This window comes from Leptopilina heterotoma, unplaced genomic scaffold (genome assembly GCF_015476425.1).
Source record: "Leptopilina heterotoma isolate Lh14 unplaced genomic scaffold, ASM1547642v1 Lhet_369, whole genome shotgun sequence".
Lineage (NCBI taxonomy): Eukaryota > Metazoa > Arthropoda > Insecta > Hymenoptera > Figitidae > Leptopilina > Leptopilina heterotoma.
Genome location: NW_025111048.1, coordinates 486,318 through 502,591, shown reverse-complemented (window position 1 = coordinate 502,591; position 16,274 = coordinate 486,318). Strand labels below are relative to the sequence as shown.

The window sequence follows — 16,274 nt, the reverse complement described above, 5'->3', positions numbered from 1 at the left end:
AATAAATGGAAAAATGTATTTAACACTTTTTAATTTCACGTTGCCTGCAATTAAGGGATACTTTCATTTAATATTTATAATTTATAACTTATATTCTTATGTTCAAGAACTATTAGATTCACGCATATACCATGCTATAGATTATTATTAATTATCTTAAATAATTCAATATTTATCGTATTATCAGAAGAGTTCTGTCAAAATTCATATCATTGTAACTTACATTCATTAGTCTCTATAAAACAAATGTCATAAAATATGAGATAAATGTGTTTAACAGTAAAGGAATTATAATTAATTTACAAGAAAAAGTAATATTTAATTGTAAAAATAATATTAATAGAATTATTTTCTCCATAGTTACACAAATTTAGTTGTCAGGTTAGCAAGTTTAATTTCTTATTGTCAACATTAATCTTTTGGTAAATCCATAATCCTTTATAATTCATTTCATTCTTTAAATTAATGACAGTTAATTTAAAACTTAAGAGCAATTATTATAATAATTTTTAATAGATGTTAAAAACATTTGACCATTTTTTTTTATTATTGGAATAAATGTTTAAAAAAACTATCAAATAATTAACACAATCATTATTCTGAAATTACTAATTAACTGTTGCGGACTTTCAGGCCGGCGAAGAAGACTTTTCTTTTCTTCCTTGTCAGGGTCCTGTAAATAGAGTTTTTTTTTATCAGTCAGCAATATTAATATGTTTGTAAAAAAACAATTATTTGAAAAAATACTTGCATTTGTGTATGATGTTGAATGTCTGGAGAGTAGATTGCCTCTTGTTGAATTAATAGCTAATCAATTAGAAAAAAGCATATAATAAGAAATGCTACTAAAGAAAAAACTGGAACAAGAAGATTGGGTTTGAAAACTTCCTTTGTTATTGCTTCTGGTTGAGATTCAGTAGTGTTTTTGAATTTCGAAATGTTTTTCAAAGCCTCAAATTTATTTCTGAAATCCTCCAATTCCGTTTGTTTATCTGCTGTATTTTGTTTCAAATATTGTAATCGAATATTACTTAGTACTGAATCTACCTGCGCTATTAAAGCAGATGATTTAAGATTAACAAGGATTTCTGTATCTTTTTTTTTTGTTACATTCAATAAGTTATCAAGAAAATCTATTAGTTCAACTTTCTTTACCAAATCATAATTCTCAATTCTTGTCTTTATTTTATCATTGATTGATGTGTAAAAATTAAATTGTTCAATTAAATTATTGTTAACTTCTTTAGCTTTTTTGAGTACGCTTTTAATTTCCTTTAATTTATTTTCAATAACATTTAGTTGCTTTGAATCTTTTACTTGCGTGTCATAATCGTTAATTATTTTTATAATCTCATTAGTCACACTTTCTAAATGATCATATAATGGATTTAATAGAATAATATCAAGGGTTTCTGATAGGCAATTTCTTGAAGATTCCGACATACTTGGTTTTACATCCTGAAGTAATTGCTTATTTAAGATTTTGGAAGCGTTAATACTTTCAATAATATTATAACCAATTTCTTTAGAATTAATTAAACCTACTTTTCTTGCTGATTTAAAAAATGCAATACTTTCTTTATGTTGTACTACATATTTTAAAAAGTTTTTTGCATTTTCAGACATGCTCAATTCAGAATCTATATAATTATACTGCAATTTAGATTTTATAAGTTCCATACTTTCTTTATTACTTTTATCGTAAGGTACTTTCGAAAAAACCATACTTGTGCTTGAGAAAATGTGTTTAAAATTATTTCCAAATAGGTTTTCAAGAGAATTTAAAAGTGATGTCATCTGTGAAGAAGTATCTGTTAGAAGGATATTATAGTCAACAACTACTACAATTTTTAGATTTTTAACAGTTTTCAACAACTGATAAATATAAAAGGAATTACTGATGTCTTGTGATTCTCCCCTATTGTCGTGAAATCCAGGAGAATCCCAGACTACAGTATTTCTAAATTTTGGCATACTATATTTTGTAGGCTCTTTAGTTTTTGACGTTGGTCCCTGACCAATTTCCGGCCCTGGAGAATTGTCTGCTTTTGATATTTTTAAAGACTCATACTTTGAAATAGATTCTCCCTTTAATGGATTGCCTATTAAGTAATTAATTAATGTGCTTTTTCCAGCCCTTGCGGAGCCTACGCAAATTATTGCATTTTCATTTATATCAACATTCTTTTTCGCAAAATCCAATGCTAGAGAGAGAGTATTTTCTAATTTTTTTAACTCATCTCTGGAAAGTGTGCAATTTTTACTATTGACAAATGAGAATAGTAAACAGATAACAGCTATTCTTAACATGGTTGAACAATAATATTTCTTTTATAAAAGAATATACAAATTTTCAATTTATCTCAAATGATATTCAATGTCCTGAAAAACACAATAAATTATGAAAGATTTAAATCTTGATTATTACAAATTAGTTATTAAATTTAATGTAAATTACATACTAACTCTAAATCTGAATTTGTTCAAAATTACTGCGGAATATTGGGTTTACGTTTCCGGTACCATGGAATTGTGAACGCGTTTGAAAAGGATCAAAAGGTTTTGGCACAATTTTGTGTAATTCTTGAAGTGTAGTTAGTGCAATGTTTTAGAGAGTAGAGGGAAAAGTGTTGGGAAGCAAATAAAAAGAATGGAATCAAAGAATACAGATTCAGTACCCCATGTAAGCAGGCAGAAAATGGGAAATCTCACTTCCAGTCCCAAGAGATGCTCAAATGTGCAGGTATTACGGGGATGCACAACTTCTTGCAAGACCACATTTAGCGCTATCTACTTTAAAGTATACGATGGGCGATAGGATGACATCAAAATCTTCCAAGTCCTGATAAGTGTGTCGGAGGAGAATTATTTCGCGTCCCTGCGATTTCTTCTGCAACTTCCCAAGATTTCGATTGACTCTGTGGGCACGAAAACGTCTTTGTTCTAAAAACGTTTCTATAACATATTTCGAACGGTTCATGTCTGCTAGATAGCGGGTTAAGAAAGTTTAATGTTCTAAAAACGTTCTTGAGACGTTATGTGGAAGACATGAACCGTTCGAAATACGTTATAGAAACGTTTCAGGAACGTTTTCACAAAGACGTTTTCGTGCCCAGAGGGAAGATTTCCGTCGATTTTTATAGACTAATAAAATTTCTTTAATATTTCCTGACTTACAAAACAAGGAAATCATGATTCGAAGGAGTGACCTTGATGGGGGCTTCCAACGAAATGGTTGGCATCATGGATATGTTCGGTAGACCTTGCCGTGGTGGCGGGACTGTTCACTAAAGGACAACTAAAACAGCACGAATCTTGAAAAGGAGCTGTAAAAAAAGACTACCTGCAGGGTAATGCTACGGCTAAAAATCCCTCTTCTGTTCTTATCGTCAAGCTCATGGCATGGGGGTGATAAGCAGTGGCTCGTGGATGCAGGAGGGCAAAAACGCTTTAAAGATTCCACAGATCATCGTGGAAAGAATCCAAGTAGACAAAAGTGATGGACCGAGAAGAACACACACCAGTTTGGAAAGTGGTGGACTAGGACCCAGAAGAAGTAGGTATTCAAGTGCGGACAGCTGCATTATCGTTTCCAGCAACGCTTCTGCTGATGCTATCGCTATTGACCATCAGGATAGGGACACTTGTATTAAGCTGCGAGAGGAGGCGGCCTGCATTGAAAATATCGAGGAAGACGTACGCAAGATAGTGGAGTCCTACAAGATACAGACAAACGTCAATATGACGATTTAAAACGATCTGAAAAACCTGACAGAAATTGTGCAGGAGGTTAGGAAGAAGCATGAAGCCGCGAAGGAGTAGGTTGCGCGCTTCTACCACGGTATGTCCGTTTCGGAAGAAATACATGAGGATCGGAAGAGGAGACGAGAGCGATTCTAAGCAAAGGTCATTAGAAATGCCGTAATGGAGTGCTCTAGGAAAAGAAAGAAAAGTGAAAGTAATCCAGAGGTGACGAAAGAGGTAAAAAAAGGAAGTAAGCGCCATCTAAGACACCGAAGCCAAAACCAGATCATGGTAGTAGGGCGGGGTCGGCGGCTGGAGGATCAACAATGAGCGTCAGTGTCGCGGAAGGAATAATCACAAATAGTAGCTCCAACATTGCATTGCGTACGCCATCCAGTTAGTTAATAGTGATACTGTCTTCGCCGATTTAAAGGTTTCGGAATTTTTCAAAAAGTTACGAAGTTGCAAGTCCACATGAAGTCTACATGAAGATCACAACGCCGCCCTAGATTTTAGTGGAGTAACTAAAGCATCGCCGTATCTAAGTATTATCTAAGGTCTCTAAAAACAGCTGAATTTGTAGAATACACAAACAGTTTAGTGTGCGTGCCCAAATTTCTTGTGATTACCATCAGCCGAATTGTGTGTGCTACAAATCAGCTTGTGCGAAACACAAGATTTTGTAGCAGACAGCACAATTCTCAAGATTTTAGAGATGTACTTTATAAACCCGGAATTGCTAATTCGATAAATATTCATGTAATAAAGTTTGAATCTCCTTTAAAGCGCCTTTTTTCAAATTTAACATTTTACGATTTTTACAAGCTGGTGATCGTAATTGACGGAAATCGCATTCACCAATTTTAATAAATAATAGCTTGTTTTACTTAGTATTAATCCCTCTTTTATCTAAACTAAAAAGATTTAGAAACCCTATATGCTAAAAATTTCTGAGTTACTAATTTTATCAAAATTCGACAATTTTTATGTTTTGGTACATTAGGGTTTAATTATACAAAAAAATCACTTAATTTTAACCTTTAAAATAGATATCTTTAAGATTTATATATATTTTTCACTTATTTATAGCCCAGAATATAAACCAAAAATATTTTGAAGACTTCACCCTCTCTTTTTTAATTCTACATAGAAATAAAGATGAAAAACACTTTTCTTTTTTTGAAAAAATATGTTTTTTTACAATTAATGGTTCATTATTTTTCTATGTTTCATATAAAAAAAATTGACAGCAGAATATGAAAAAGTGATAAATAATTCTGAAATAGTATGTTTCAAATTTTTTAAATTTTCATTAATTTACAAAAATATCCTTAAAATTATGGTAAAAGTATTAATAAACACTTTTGATGAAAAAAATATTTTTATGTGTACTTTATTACTATAATAAAAAAAATTGCTCACAGTATTGTCGTCAGTTGTTTTTTTTTGTAAAAACAGGAACAATCTGTAAACTTTATTTTTGCTTTGTATGCGCTTAAACTCAAAAGCTATGTGACAGAAACCTAAATCTAGACTTCGGAAAGATTTATAAATTTTTACAAAATTTTACAGTTTGTAATTGAAGATATAATATAGCTGAAGTAATAAATTTTATATGCAGTTAACAAAAAGGTATGCTGAATAGTTAAGATTATTAAGATTATTATTATTATTATTATTATTATTATTATTATTAAAATTATTGAAGAAAAAATAAAAATTCATAGTTAAAAAAATGTAAGACAATATTTGTCGAAATTCAAAATGAAAAATTTTAAAACAACAATAATTTTTTTTATGTCTAAAAGATTAGAAAAATATTTTAACTTTTAAAAATATTAGCTTTTTATAATCTAAAAAGAATAAAAAAAATTATTATTTTAGTAAAATAAGAGAATTTTTTAGAACGTATAAAATTTGAGACATGATTTCGCAAAATATTGTAATATGACACAGCATTTTAAAAGCTTTGAACCAATAAGAAAACGACAGGTTTTTCTAGGATATTAAAAGTAAAAAATTTGTATCCGCCCATTATTTAGAATGTATGTTCCCAAAGCGCATTTTTATAAATAAATTTTATTCTTATTATTTTTCTATGAAACGATGTTTTTTTGAATTAAAAAAAATATAATCTTGATCTTTAATTGATTTAATTTTAGCTTTAATTTGGAAAAGATATCCCATGAATAATCTTTGGATAAGCTAGGAAATAATGTAGATAACCTTTGGACATCCTGAGATATTCTGTGCATTTTTTGGGATATTCTACATTAATTCAGGATATCCTTTTGTTGTTAGGCTGTGTTTAAAGACATCGATGTAACATCAAGTTTTCAATTTTTCTGATCAGGATAATCATAAATCTATTAGTTTTTAATAAATAATTGTTCTTTATAGTCTTTAAACGACCAGAGTTACAACAGAATATCTGCAGACTTTCAGCATACTGTCTGCAGACAGGAGTCTGCTTAAAGTCTGCGGAATGTCTGCAGACTTTCTGCAGATTTTTATACTTGAGTGTCGATTTTCTCCGATTAATTGTCATTAAAAAAATTTCGAACAACGTTCACGTGCCCTTGGATATCATAGACGTCGCATCAATGCTTCGGCAATGTTATAGCGCCTATGTAACAAACGGAGTCGATTCAGGGCCCATCTTGGCCAGATGGTAGTACCCTGTAAGGCCCGATAGTCCTTCTATGCGGGACAATTATCAAGTATGAGCGATTGTAAAAACATGTAAGAGTACATGCGGGGTAATGCTTCGACTATATTCCTCACTGATTTCGATCGTCAAGCGTCTGGATTGAGGACAATAAAAATCGAGACTAAGCGGGAGGAGGAAGAAGCTTACTTTCAAAGAATGGAGAAAGGGTCGAGTAAGATGCTGTGTTCCTGTGAAGTCCAGAAAAACGTCAATATGACGATTAAGGACGGACTGAAAAGCATAAAAACGCTCATACAGAAGAGCACGCAGCTGGAAAAAAGAGGATAAGAGGTTCTACCAACAATTGGTGTGGTCAGAGGAATCAAGACAAGATCGAAGAGTTAGACGCGACCGCCTTAACGCTGTAGTGTTAAAAAATGTCGTCTTGGAAGTTCAGAAGCGGAAGAGGAGCAGTCCTGAGTTGACTAAAAACTCGAAGAAGAAGAAGAAGAATAAAGAACTTCCAAAAAATCCGAAGAACCAAACACAGAATGAAGGAAAGCGACAGAAGAGATCATCAATGATTGTTAAAGTGTCTGAAGGTTCTGGAAAAGATCCGTGAGGAAGTGAACCCAGAAAAAAGCTTTACGATTTGTGTGGGAGCTGCACCCACCAAAAATGGAGACCTCTTTATCAAACTTAGAGGTTGTTCTGATAAGGAGACCTTCACCAATGAAGTGAATAGGGTGATTGATGACCTGGGTAAGGTGCAGATTGTAGACCGGCCAACTACTTTCGAGATCCGCGATCTGGATTGTCTTACAGAGTCAACAGATGTCCAGGATGCCCTGAATAGAGTTTCGGTTATGCCAGCTGGAAGCAGAAAGATAACTGTCCTGGGACCTAATAAGCGAGGTGTTAAGTTCGCTATTGTAGTAACCATACAGCAAGATGCAGTGAAGCTGATACATCTCGGCTACATAAGAGGTTGGATTTTTATCTTGGCCAGTGAGAAATGAGTTATGGTCGCAAAGTGTCATGGGTGCCTTGAATATGGCCATATAGGTAAAGATTATAAATCGGTAGATAGGTCAACTTCGTGCTTCAAGTGCGGAGAAGCCGACCACGAGATAGCAGACTATAGAAAGAGGTCATGCTGCTTCTTATGCGAAAAGAAGTTCGACGTGAAGGAGAAAACTAACCACGTCGAAGGCTCAGAAATCTGCAAGGAATTCAGAACTGCCTTAGAGGAAGCAAAGAAGACTTTTTCTAGGACGCGAAGAAAATAGAGAGAACCATAATAGAAAGACCATGTTTGCGGCAGTTGGCTTTGAAGTCAACGTCGATAACATGGTGTCTACCATGGTTCAATACGTGGACTCCAGGAGGCATATTGAATCCTTCATTATTAAAATAATGGGAAGGACAAGGGGACCACTACTTGCGAAGTTTAAGGCCTGACGGTAGTACTGCAGGTGGATAAAGTGTCCCAAATCAAGACGGGAGTGGTTTTTAGTGGGTCGACCACAACAAGAGCGGTCATCCCCACATAACCTGGGATTCTTTATCCAGGTATCTGAATTGACAGATATTTTACTTCCGACTACAAAAAAACTATTATAATCTTACATCTTACAGGTGATTTCAAATGTCTTCATCTTTTTTCATTACAACAAACTAACTTTAATTTTAACTGTTCAGATAAACTATTTGACCTTGAATGCAGTTCTGTAAAATGTAATACAACCAAGGCAGATTATCCCAATTGATAAATATCTTGCCCTACTTTTTATTGAAGCCAAGTATGAATCTACCCACAAATTTTACTATTCTTCCTTTAAGTCCTTTCATAGTCCATATCCTTATACAACATTAAAAATTAACTTTCGAAAAGCAGATCTACGAGGACTCTACGTTCATTTATGGACAATTGACTGGTCAGACCTTAATCATACTACCGAAGTCGATACAATGTCTAACGCTTTTTTGTCAATAATTAACGGTGCTTTTTGTAAGTTTATTCCACTTTTCAAGCAACCTTCTAATCATAAGCATCGTTTTCCTCTACGGTTTGACCACTTAATAAAATAAAATCCTGTCATCCCTGCTATTATGTACTCTAAAAACATCACATTTGATACTCCGTCGTCTATTGTTAATGCCTTCGCTGACTTATTTTCTAAACATTGTAAAACTACTAAACGGCCTAGTAATAACGTTACACCTAGTAATAATCTTGAATTAACTCACAATCTTTAAGATTTAATCTTAAACTACTTATCAAAATAGGTGACACCAGGTCACGATAGGTAACCTCTCTTCCTACAAATTTTTCCTCTTACGGGCTTCCTACTAGGTTCCTCTCTTGGTTCTCCACTCTTCACCGTCTACGTGAAATATCGACTCCTACATCCTACTTTTCGCAGATGATGTGAAACTTTTTCGTGTAAAAAAATCCCTCGACGATACTACTTCCATTTCCTTTGCTATCTTTTAAAGAACACATCACTAAGACAGTTGCATTAGCCTTGAGATCCCTGGGCTTCCTATTTAGATCTACAAAATTCTTTAATAATCAGTCAACGATAATCATCTTATTTAATTCATTTATAGTCTCACGCATGACATATGCTTTTGCAATTGCTATTCCGTTTTTTAACAAATACAGCGATGAAGTTGAGAAAATTAAAAAACGATTCTTAAAATACCTTTCATTTAACTCCGATGGATGGCGTTTATCCTTAACAGGGCTCTGACTATAAATGTTTGTGTAGAAGGTTTAGCTTAAGGACAATTATTATTAATGAAAAACGTATCTTAAGAGCAACAATATTTTTGTTCAAAACTGCTCTTGTTATCATATTAACCAGTTATATTTACACAGGAAACTTGATTTAGACTTATTTTTCTCTTCCTTATCGAAATTTACTTCTACCATTGAGCACTACTTCAATACTTGCTTTTATAATTGTTAAATGCGGCACAATGACAATATTTCTTTGCTTTTGTTGTAACTTGCAAATATCTTACTTGTAAACTTATTTCGTTACCCATGTATGGTCCAAACGTTAGACTTTTGGTCACTAACGTTAGATTAACTTTAGTCTAACTTTAGTATTATTAGCTAACGTTTACTAACGTAAACTTTTCCACCTGGGTCCTGATAGTAAAATATTCTCTTGTATGATACTTTTGTCAAATAACAATTATGTTTCGTCTCAGAATGTTTTCACGTGTTACAGTAAATGCCAAAAATGTATAAGTTACATTATCTATCAAATTCAAAATATCATCCCAGGAAGTTAGTTATTCCTATCCGTTATCTAACATTACTGATCTTTCATATAAAGTCTCGCGATCGGAAAAATAAAATCAATAGAAAAATAAATATTTATTTTCTAATTTTATATTTTACGTGGCCAAGCCCGGATTTACCTTAAATCTTGCATTAAAACCGAAAATCCACACTTCAAATATATTGTATTACGGCTCACAATCATAAGATGATCTGGGGCGAGAATTCGAAAGGGACCAGTGATGAGAAGCGAGTTGTCGCCACGACCACGAAAGCACGGATAGCACCACCTCACGGTGCTTGCAACGACTGCAGAGACAGCGACGCCAGTTGGCGTGTGAATCGCCAGTATGAGCTTGGCCATAACTAAGTCTTAATCAAGTTTTATGTTTTAGACGATTTTCTAGCTTCAAACAAGTCTTGAGCTTTAAATGAGCCTTGATCCTTCAGCTAACCTTATGTTTAAGTTCAGTCCTAAGTTGTAAACGAGTTTTTAGCTTTAAACAAGACTTGGGCCTTAAGTGAGCCTCATGTCTTAAGTTTTAGAAAAGTTTTTAGCTTTAAACAAAATTTGATTCTTAAGTGAGTCTTAAGCCTAAAGCGAGCCTTATTTCTGACTTCAGTCCTAAGTTTTAGACTAGTTTCTAGCTTCAAACAAGTCTTGAGCTTCAAGTGAGCCTTGATCCTCAAGCTAGCGTTATGTTTAAGTTCAGTCCTAAGTTTTAGACTAGTTTTTAGCTTTAAACAAGACGTGAGCCTTGAGCCTTAATCGAGCCTCATGTTTTAAAAAAGTTTTTAGCTTCAAACAAAACTTGATCCTTAAGTGAGCCTTAAGCCTAAAGCGAGCCTTATTTCTAAGTTCAGTCCTAAGTTTTAGACGACTTTCTAGCTTCAAACAAGTCTTCAGCTTCAAGTGACCTTGAGCCTAAAGCAAGTCTTATTTCTACGTTTAGTCCTAAGTTTTAGACGAGGTTTGAGCTTCAAACAAGTCTTGAGCCTTAAGTAAGCCTTATGTCTAAGTTCAGTCCTAAGTTTTAGACGAGTTTTGAGCTTTAAACAAGTCTTGAGCTTTAAGTGAGCCTTGAGCCTTAAGAGAGCCTTATGTCTAAGTTCTGTCTTAGGTTTTGGACGAGTTTTTAGCTTCAAAGAAGTTTTGAGCCTTAAGTAAGTCTTGAGGTAGCCACCAATTTTTTTATGTGGGCTTCGCTTGACCTGGCGGATAGATGTGGAATTTGTGATGACGGATATTGGACGATAGTTTGTAATTTGGTGAATATTCTCGGATTTAAAAATAGAGAAAACTTTTGTAACCTTCCAAAAATCGGGAAAATGTTCGGCATTTAAGATATAGTTAAATATTTGTAGAAAAATGTTAGAAATGATTGGTAAAAGGTATTTTATTAAGAAAGATTGTAAAAAATCAAACTTCAGAGATGAAAGATAGTTTTAAGGGTTTGATCACGGGACGCATGATTATTCCCCAAATGTCATTTTACCGAACTGCACTTTTGCGAATAGTCATTTTTGTGAGAAGACAATTTTGCGAAATGTCACTTTTGCGAAAAGCTATTTTTGCGAATGGCCATTTTTACGAATTGTCAATTTTCTGAAAAGTCATTTTTGCGAATCGTCATTTTTACGATTTGCCAATTTTTCGAAAACTCATTTTTGCGAATTGTCATTTTTACGAAAAGACATTTTTGTGAAATGTCATTTTTGCGAAAAGCCATTTTTGCGAAAAGTCATTTTTACGAATTGCCATTTTTGCGAATGGTCATTTTAAAGAAATTACATTTTTGCGAATTGTCACTTTTGCGAATCGACATTTTTACGAATTGTCAATTTTCCGAAAAGTCATTTTTGCGAATCGACATTTTTACGAATTGTCAATTTTCCGAAAAGTAATTTTTGCGAATTGTCATTTTTGCGAAAAATACAATAGTGAATTTATAGACCTACAAGTTTTCTATTGTATTTTTCGAAAAAATGACAATTCGCAAGAATGACTTTTCGGAAATTTGACAATTCGTAAAAATGTCGATTCGCAAAAATGACTTTTCGGAAAATTGACAATTCGTAAAAATGGCGATTCGCAAAAATGACAATTCTCAAAAATAACAATTCGTAAAAATAACTTTTCGCAAAAATGACTATTCGCAAAAGTGACAATTCGTAAAAATGGCAATTCGTAAAAATGGCGATTCGCAAAAGTGACAATTCGCAAAAATGACATTTCTCAAAAATGACAATTCGCAAAAATAATTTTTCGCAAAAATGGAAATTCGTAAAAATGGTGATTCGCAAAAGTGACAATTCGCAAAAATGACATTTCTCAAAAATGACAATTCGCAAAAATGACTTTTCGAAAAAATTACAATTCGTAAAAATGGCGATTCGCATAAATAAATTTTCGGAAAATTGACAATTCGTAAAAATGGCGATTCGCAAAAATGACAATTCGCAAAAATAGCTTTTCGAAAAAATGACAATTCGCAAAAGTGGCATTTCGCAAAATTGGCTTTTCGCAAAAATGAGTATTCGCAAAAGTGCAGTTCGGTAAAATGACATTTCGGAAAAATGACATTTGGGGAATAATCATGCACCCCTTGATCACATTATTTATGTTAGTACTCTGTAGTTGAAAGTGGAGAGAAAGTGTGGATTTGTTAGCAGGAGTATTCTGTGGTAATGTAGAAGGTTGTAAACAAAAATCGAAAAAAGCACCATTTATGAAAAAAATAAATGACCTAGAAAAATCGTTGATTCTTTTATTTAGCTACTTTTTATATTGTTACATTAATGTTATAATTTGAATTTTTTTATATAATTTAAAATTCGTTATTATTTAATGAAAAAAATATTACCAAATACTCTATAAACTTTATAATAAATACAATAATTTAAAAAGTGTTACAACCAATCCCTAGCCCAAGTACTTATTTAAAAAAATTTACTCTTATTTCTATACATTATGGAAACATTTTAAAACGTTTTTATTGACTCTCAACAAATTTATATAGAACTTCGCTTTAACTTAATCTTTTAATAAATCAATTTTTTGATTTATTAAATCAAATCTGCAAAAATTGCAGAATGTTATTGAAATTATATTTAATAATTTGCAAAAGGTTTTGAATAAATTTACTCTATTTTTCTAAAAAAAAAACTCCCCAAATTAAATATAATAATTTCAATAATTGGAATAATTTATATAAAATATTTTTAATAAAATTAGTACTTACGATACTGGTGATAATTCTTTTCGTCTTTTTATAAACAAGAAAAATTAGACAAACATCATTTTAGTACACTCGTTGTAAACTCCAACGAAGCAATGCAGAAATCTAACGAATTTTTATCATTTAACAATTTTTAAAAGCACATATAATACATCGACAATAATACTTATTACTTTTATCAACAGAAAAAAACAGGTGCATCGAGTAGAATTATAAGAAAAAAATTTTTTTTTTGCAGAAAAGAAAGAAGAAATATTTTAAAAGCATTAAAAAAATCGTGACGTCTATTAAAACCATGTTCCATGTAGATTACGCTGGCAAGAAAATAAATCCACAAATTCGTTGAAAAAAAAAAAAAAAAAATTCCACGAATTGAGTAAATAATTTTATTTCTAAAAACTAAATTATCTTGAGCATAAAAGGCAAAAACTTTAATGATTTAAAAGGAAAAAAATATATTCATTTCTTTAAACTCATAGGAAAAATAAAAATGTTTCTTATTTTCTTAAAGATAAAAAAAACTTTAACTAAAATTCATTTTTAAATACAAACATAAATTATTTATTGAATAATTGAATGTTTCTTAAAATTTAATTCTTATAAAGGATTTTATTACCAAATGTTTAAATAATCATATTCTTTTGACGAATTTTAATAAAATTTTTAAGAATAGTTACATTTTTCAAGAAATTCAAATTCAAATTGTATTAAAAATAATTGCAATTCGCTGATGAGTTTTATTATTTATGAAGATAATTGAATTATTATTAAGAAGAAACTTATAAAAAATTATTGTAAATAATTGAATTCCTGCGAAATTTTTATTATTTATGAAAATAATTAAATGTTTGCGTACAATTTTATTAATCCGGCGATCGTAAGGTTGAATTTTGTAACACTGAGCGTAAGGTAGGGTATTTTTTACCCTGTAATGATTTTTTATTTGTATATTTAAAAAGAACCTTGCAATCATGGAAATTTTTTCCTATAATTCTTTTATGTTGCCTAGTAATTTAATTTATAAATGTTACGATAAATTTTTCATTTATTTAAACAATTTATTATTGCTAATTTATAACAATTCCAAAAAAAAAAAAAAATAGAAAAAAGAAAATTTCTATAAATTTAGCAGCTTATAATGGTATTATTTAATGCTAAATTAATAAAGTATTTAAAATATTAAATTAAATTTGCTATTGTTAGAATTAAACATTGTTTAAACAATTAATTATTGTTATTTACTAACTTTTTTTTCTATTGCACCTAGAAAGATGAAGTGTTTTTTTCTAATTTTGCAATTTTTGAACCCACTTATAATAAATAAATATAAAATATCAAATCGCTATGTAAGCAATTGTTTAAACAAATTATTTGTTTTTATTTCTTAACGTTTTTATTTTTCTATTACACCTAGAAAGACGCAATTTTTTTCTAATTTTGAAATTTATCAAAAGTAGGTAATCTAATAAACAAGAATACCACTATGCGTTTAATTATTATTTACAATTAAAAAAGAAATTTTTAAAAAAAATTAGAACAAGTATTAACAAGTTAATAAATAACAACAATTCTTTATTTAAACAATTGCTAAAATTATATTTTAAAATAAAATTGCTTACGTTCGTGGAATCAAATGTACTTTTATATTTCTCAAACGCACAAATTAGCAAATTACAATAGATTGTCTTTGCTCAGAATCCTATATGCAACTTTGAAAAAAGAATGGATTTGTAATTTATAAAATATTTTACAAATTCTTAAGTTATCAAACCCCTCGTTTTTATGTCCTGTTATTCAATAGAAAAACAATAGGTATACCAAGGTTAAAAAAAATTTTTAAAAGCATAAAATTTATTGATTCATATACATTTTAAATATTTAGTAGATTATAAAAAATAAAAATTTCCATTTGATAACAACTTTAGGAAAAAATGTATTTCTTAAAATTTATCGAATTTACTTTTATTAGAATTTATATAAAGATTACTATAGAAAGCCTTTGAAAATCACCAATGTTAAACCCTTAAGAAAATATTTGAAATAGAATAAAATTTTAAACTTACAAAAGCCAATATTTAACTTGTTATTCAGTGTTACCTGTCCTTAAAGTTATATATGTGCGAACTACTAAGATATAATATGTCACCACTAATAAAGAATTATTTAGTTGTTTAATTGAACCTAAAAGAAAAATTTAATAAGTTATTTTTGAAAAAGAGAATGTATTTATTTTTTTAAAGCTCGATCCCAACTAGAACTCAGGTACAGTTACAGATGACAGAAATTAGAAAAATTTGAAAAAATTAATTTTTTAAGCGACGTACCCAAAATTTTGATTATCTAATACCATATACGGGTTGGTGTGCTACTACTTAAAAGTTGAATTTAAATTTTCTATTCTTCAAAATTTTGTAATGCTCGATCCTCACTAGAACTCAGGTAATTTCCAATTTGCAAAAATTAGAAAAAATTGAAAACATTTTATTCAGACAAAAGTCTGATTTTATATATAAAACATAGAAATTTAATTTAACATAAATTCCACTATCACTGAAAGTAGAGATTCTCACCTTAGTACTGGTTTGAATAATAAACAGAACGAAGTCGGATCCATATAAAAATAAGATTTATATTTAAATAAATTTCTAATTTCGTTTTTATTACAACCTTATTAACTCAAAAAATAGAGAAAAGAAATAAGGATTTAAATTAAATATCTTGAAAGAGTTATAATAATTTTATTTAAGTATGAAGTACATAGTAGATAAAGGTACAATTTTTGTGTAAGCTGTATAGTTTATGAAAAATGAAAAGTTTAATATATAAAGGCTATAAGATAAGGCTACATTACTAGAATAATTTATTATCTCTTATATAGATAATATTTATATATTTTTAAATATATAATATTATATATATTTATTTATTTCTTTATTTATTTATTTATACGTAAATTGTAATGTTTGATATACATATTGTAAGTACGTAATAATAATGATTGATATTAACGAATTAGCTTAAGAATATAATCAAGCTAATCAGCATTAATTATTTAAATTACATCCGAAGTAATTTTTTTTTTATTTTCTTATAAAATATCGATGCTAAAAAAAGGGACTCGCGTGCTATCCGCACCTATTATTCGCACTTATTTCTATAACAATAAGCGCTGGAAATTCGTATCCCTTTGAAAATTTGTGCCTAAAAGTTATTTTTTTTTTTAATAATAACTCTCTCTTTTTTTTTAATTACTCTCTACTAATTTGACTAGAATGAACTCGATTTACTGTTTATTCTGAAGAGTGACAGTGAGATAGATTACAATGAAAGTGAGAAACGATTGTTG

At 30.4% G+C, this 16,274-nt stretch overlaps 1 protein-coding gene across 3 annotated transcripts; it reads right to left on the bottom strand.

The window, feature by feature from the left end:
* Window positions 1–236: 236 nt before the first annotated feature.
* LOC122505767 lies at window positions 237–14,566 on the bottom strand. Of its 3 annotated transcripts, XM_043617585.1 has the most exons (4): window positions 14,548–14,566; window positions 12,932–13,033; window positions 752–2,382; window positions 237–673 (listed from the first exon to the last, which is right to left on the bottom strand). In XM_043617585.1, the coding sequence occupies exon 3, from the start codon at window positions 2,308–2,310 to the stop codon at window positions 808–810; it is 1,503 nt and encodes a 500-aa protein (XP_043473520.1). In that variant the 5' UTR covers window positions 2,311–2,382; window positions 12,932–13,033; window positions 14,548–14,566; the 3' UTR covers window positions 237–673; window positions 752–807. The 3 variants fall into 3 exon arrangements, with proteins under 3 accessions (XP_043473520.1, XP_043473519.1, XP_043473521.1); XM_043617584.1 differs by lacking the exon at window positions 14,548–14,566 and having other exon boundaries at window positions 12,932–13,103; XM_043617586.1 differs by lacking the exons at window positions 12,932–13,033; window positions 14,548–14,566 and adding an exon at window positions 5,167–5,311.
* Window positions 14,567–16,274: the final 1,708 nt, after the last annotated feature.

What these genes read in the sequence shown, in the direction of transcription:
- LOC122505767 (XM_043617585.1), bottom strand. Translation starts at nt 2,310, where the DNA reads ATGTTAAGAATAGCTGTTATCTGTTTACTATTCTCATTTGTCAATAGT.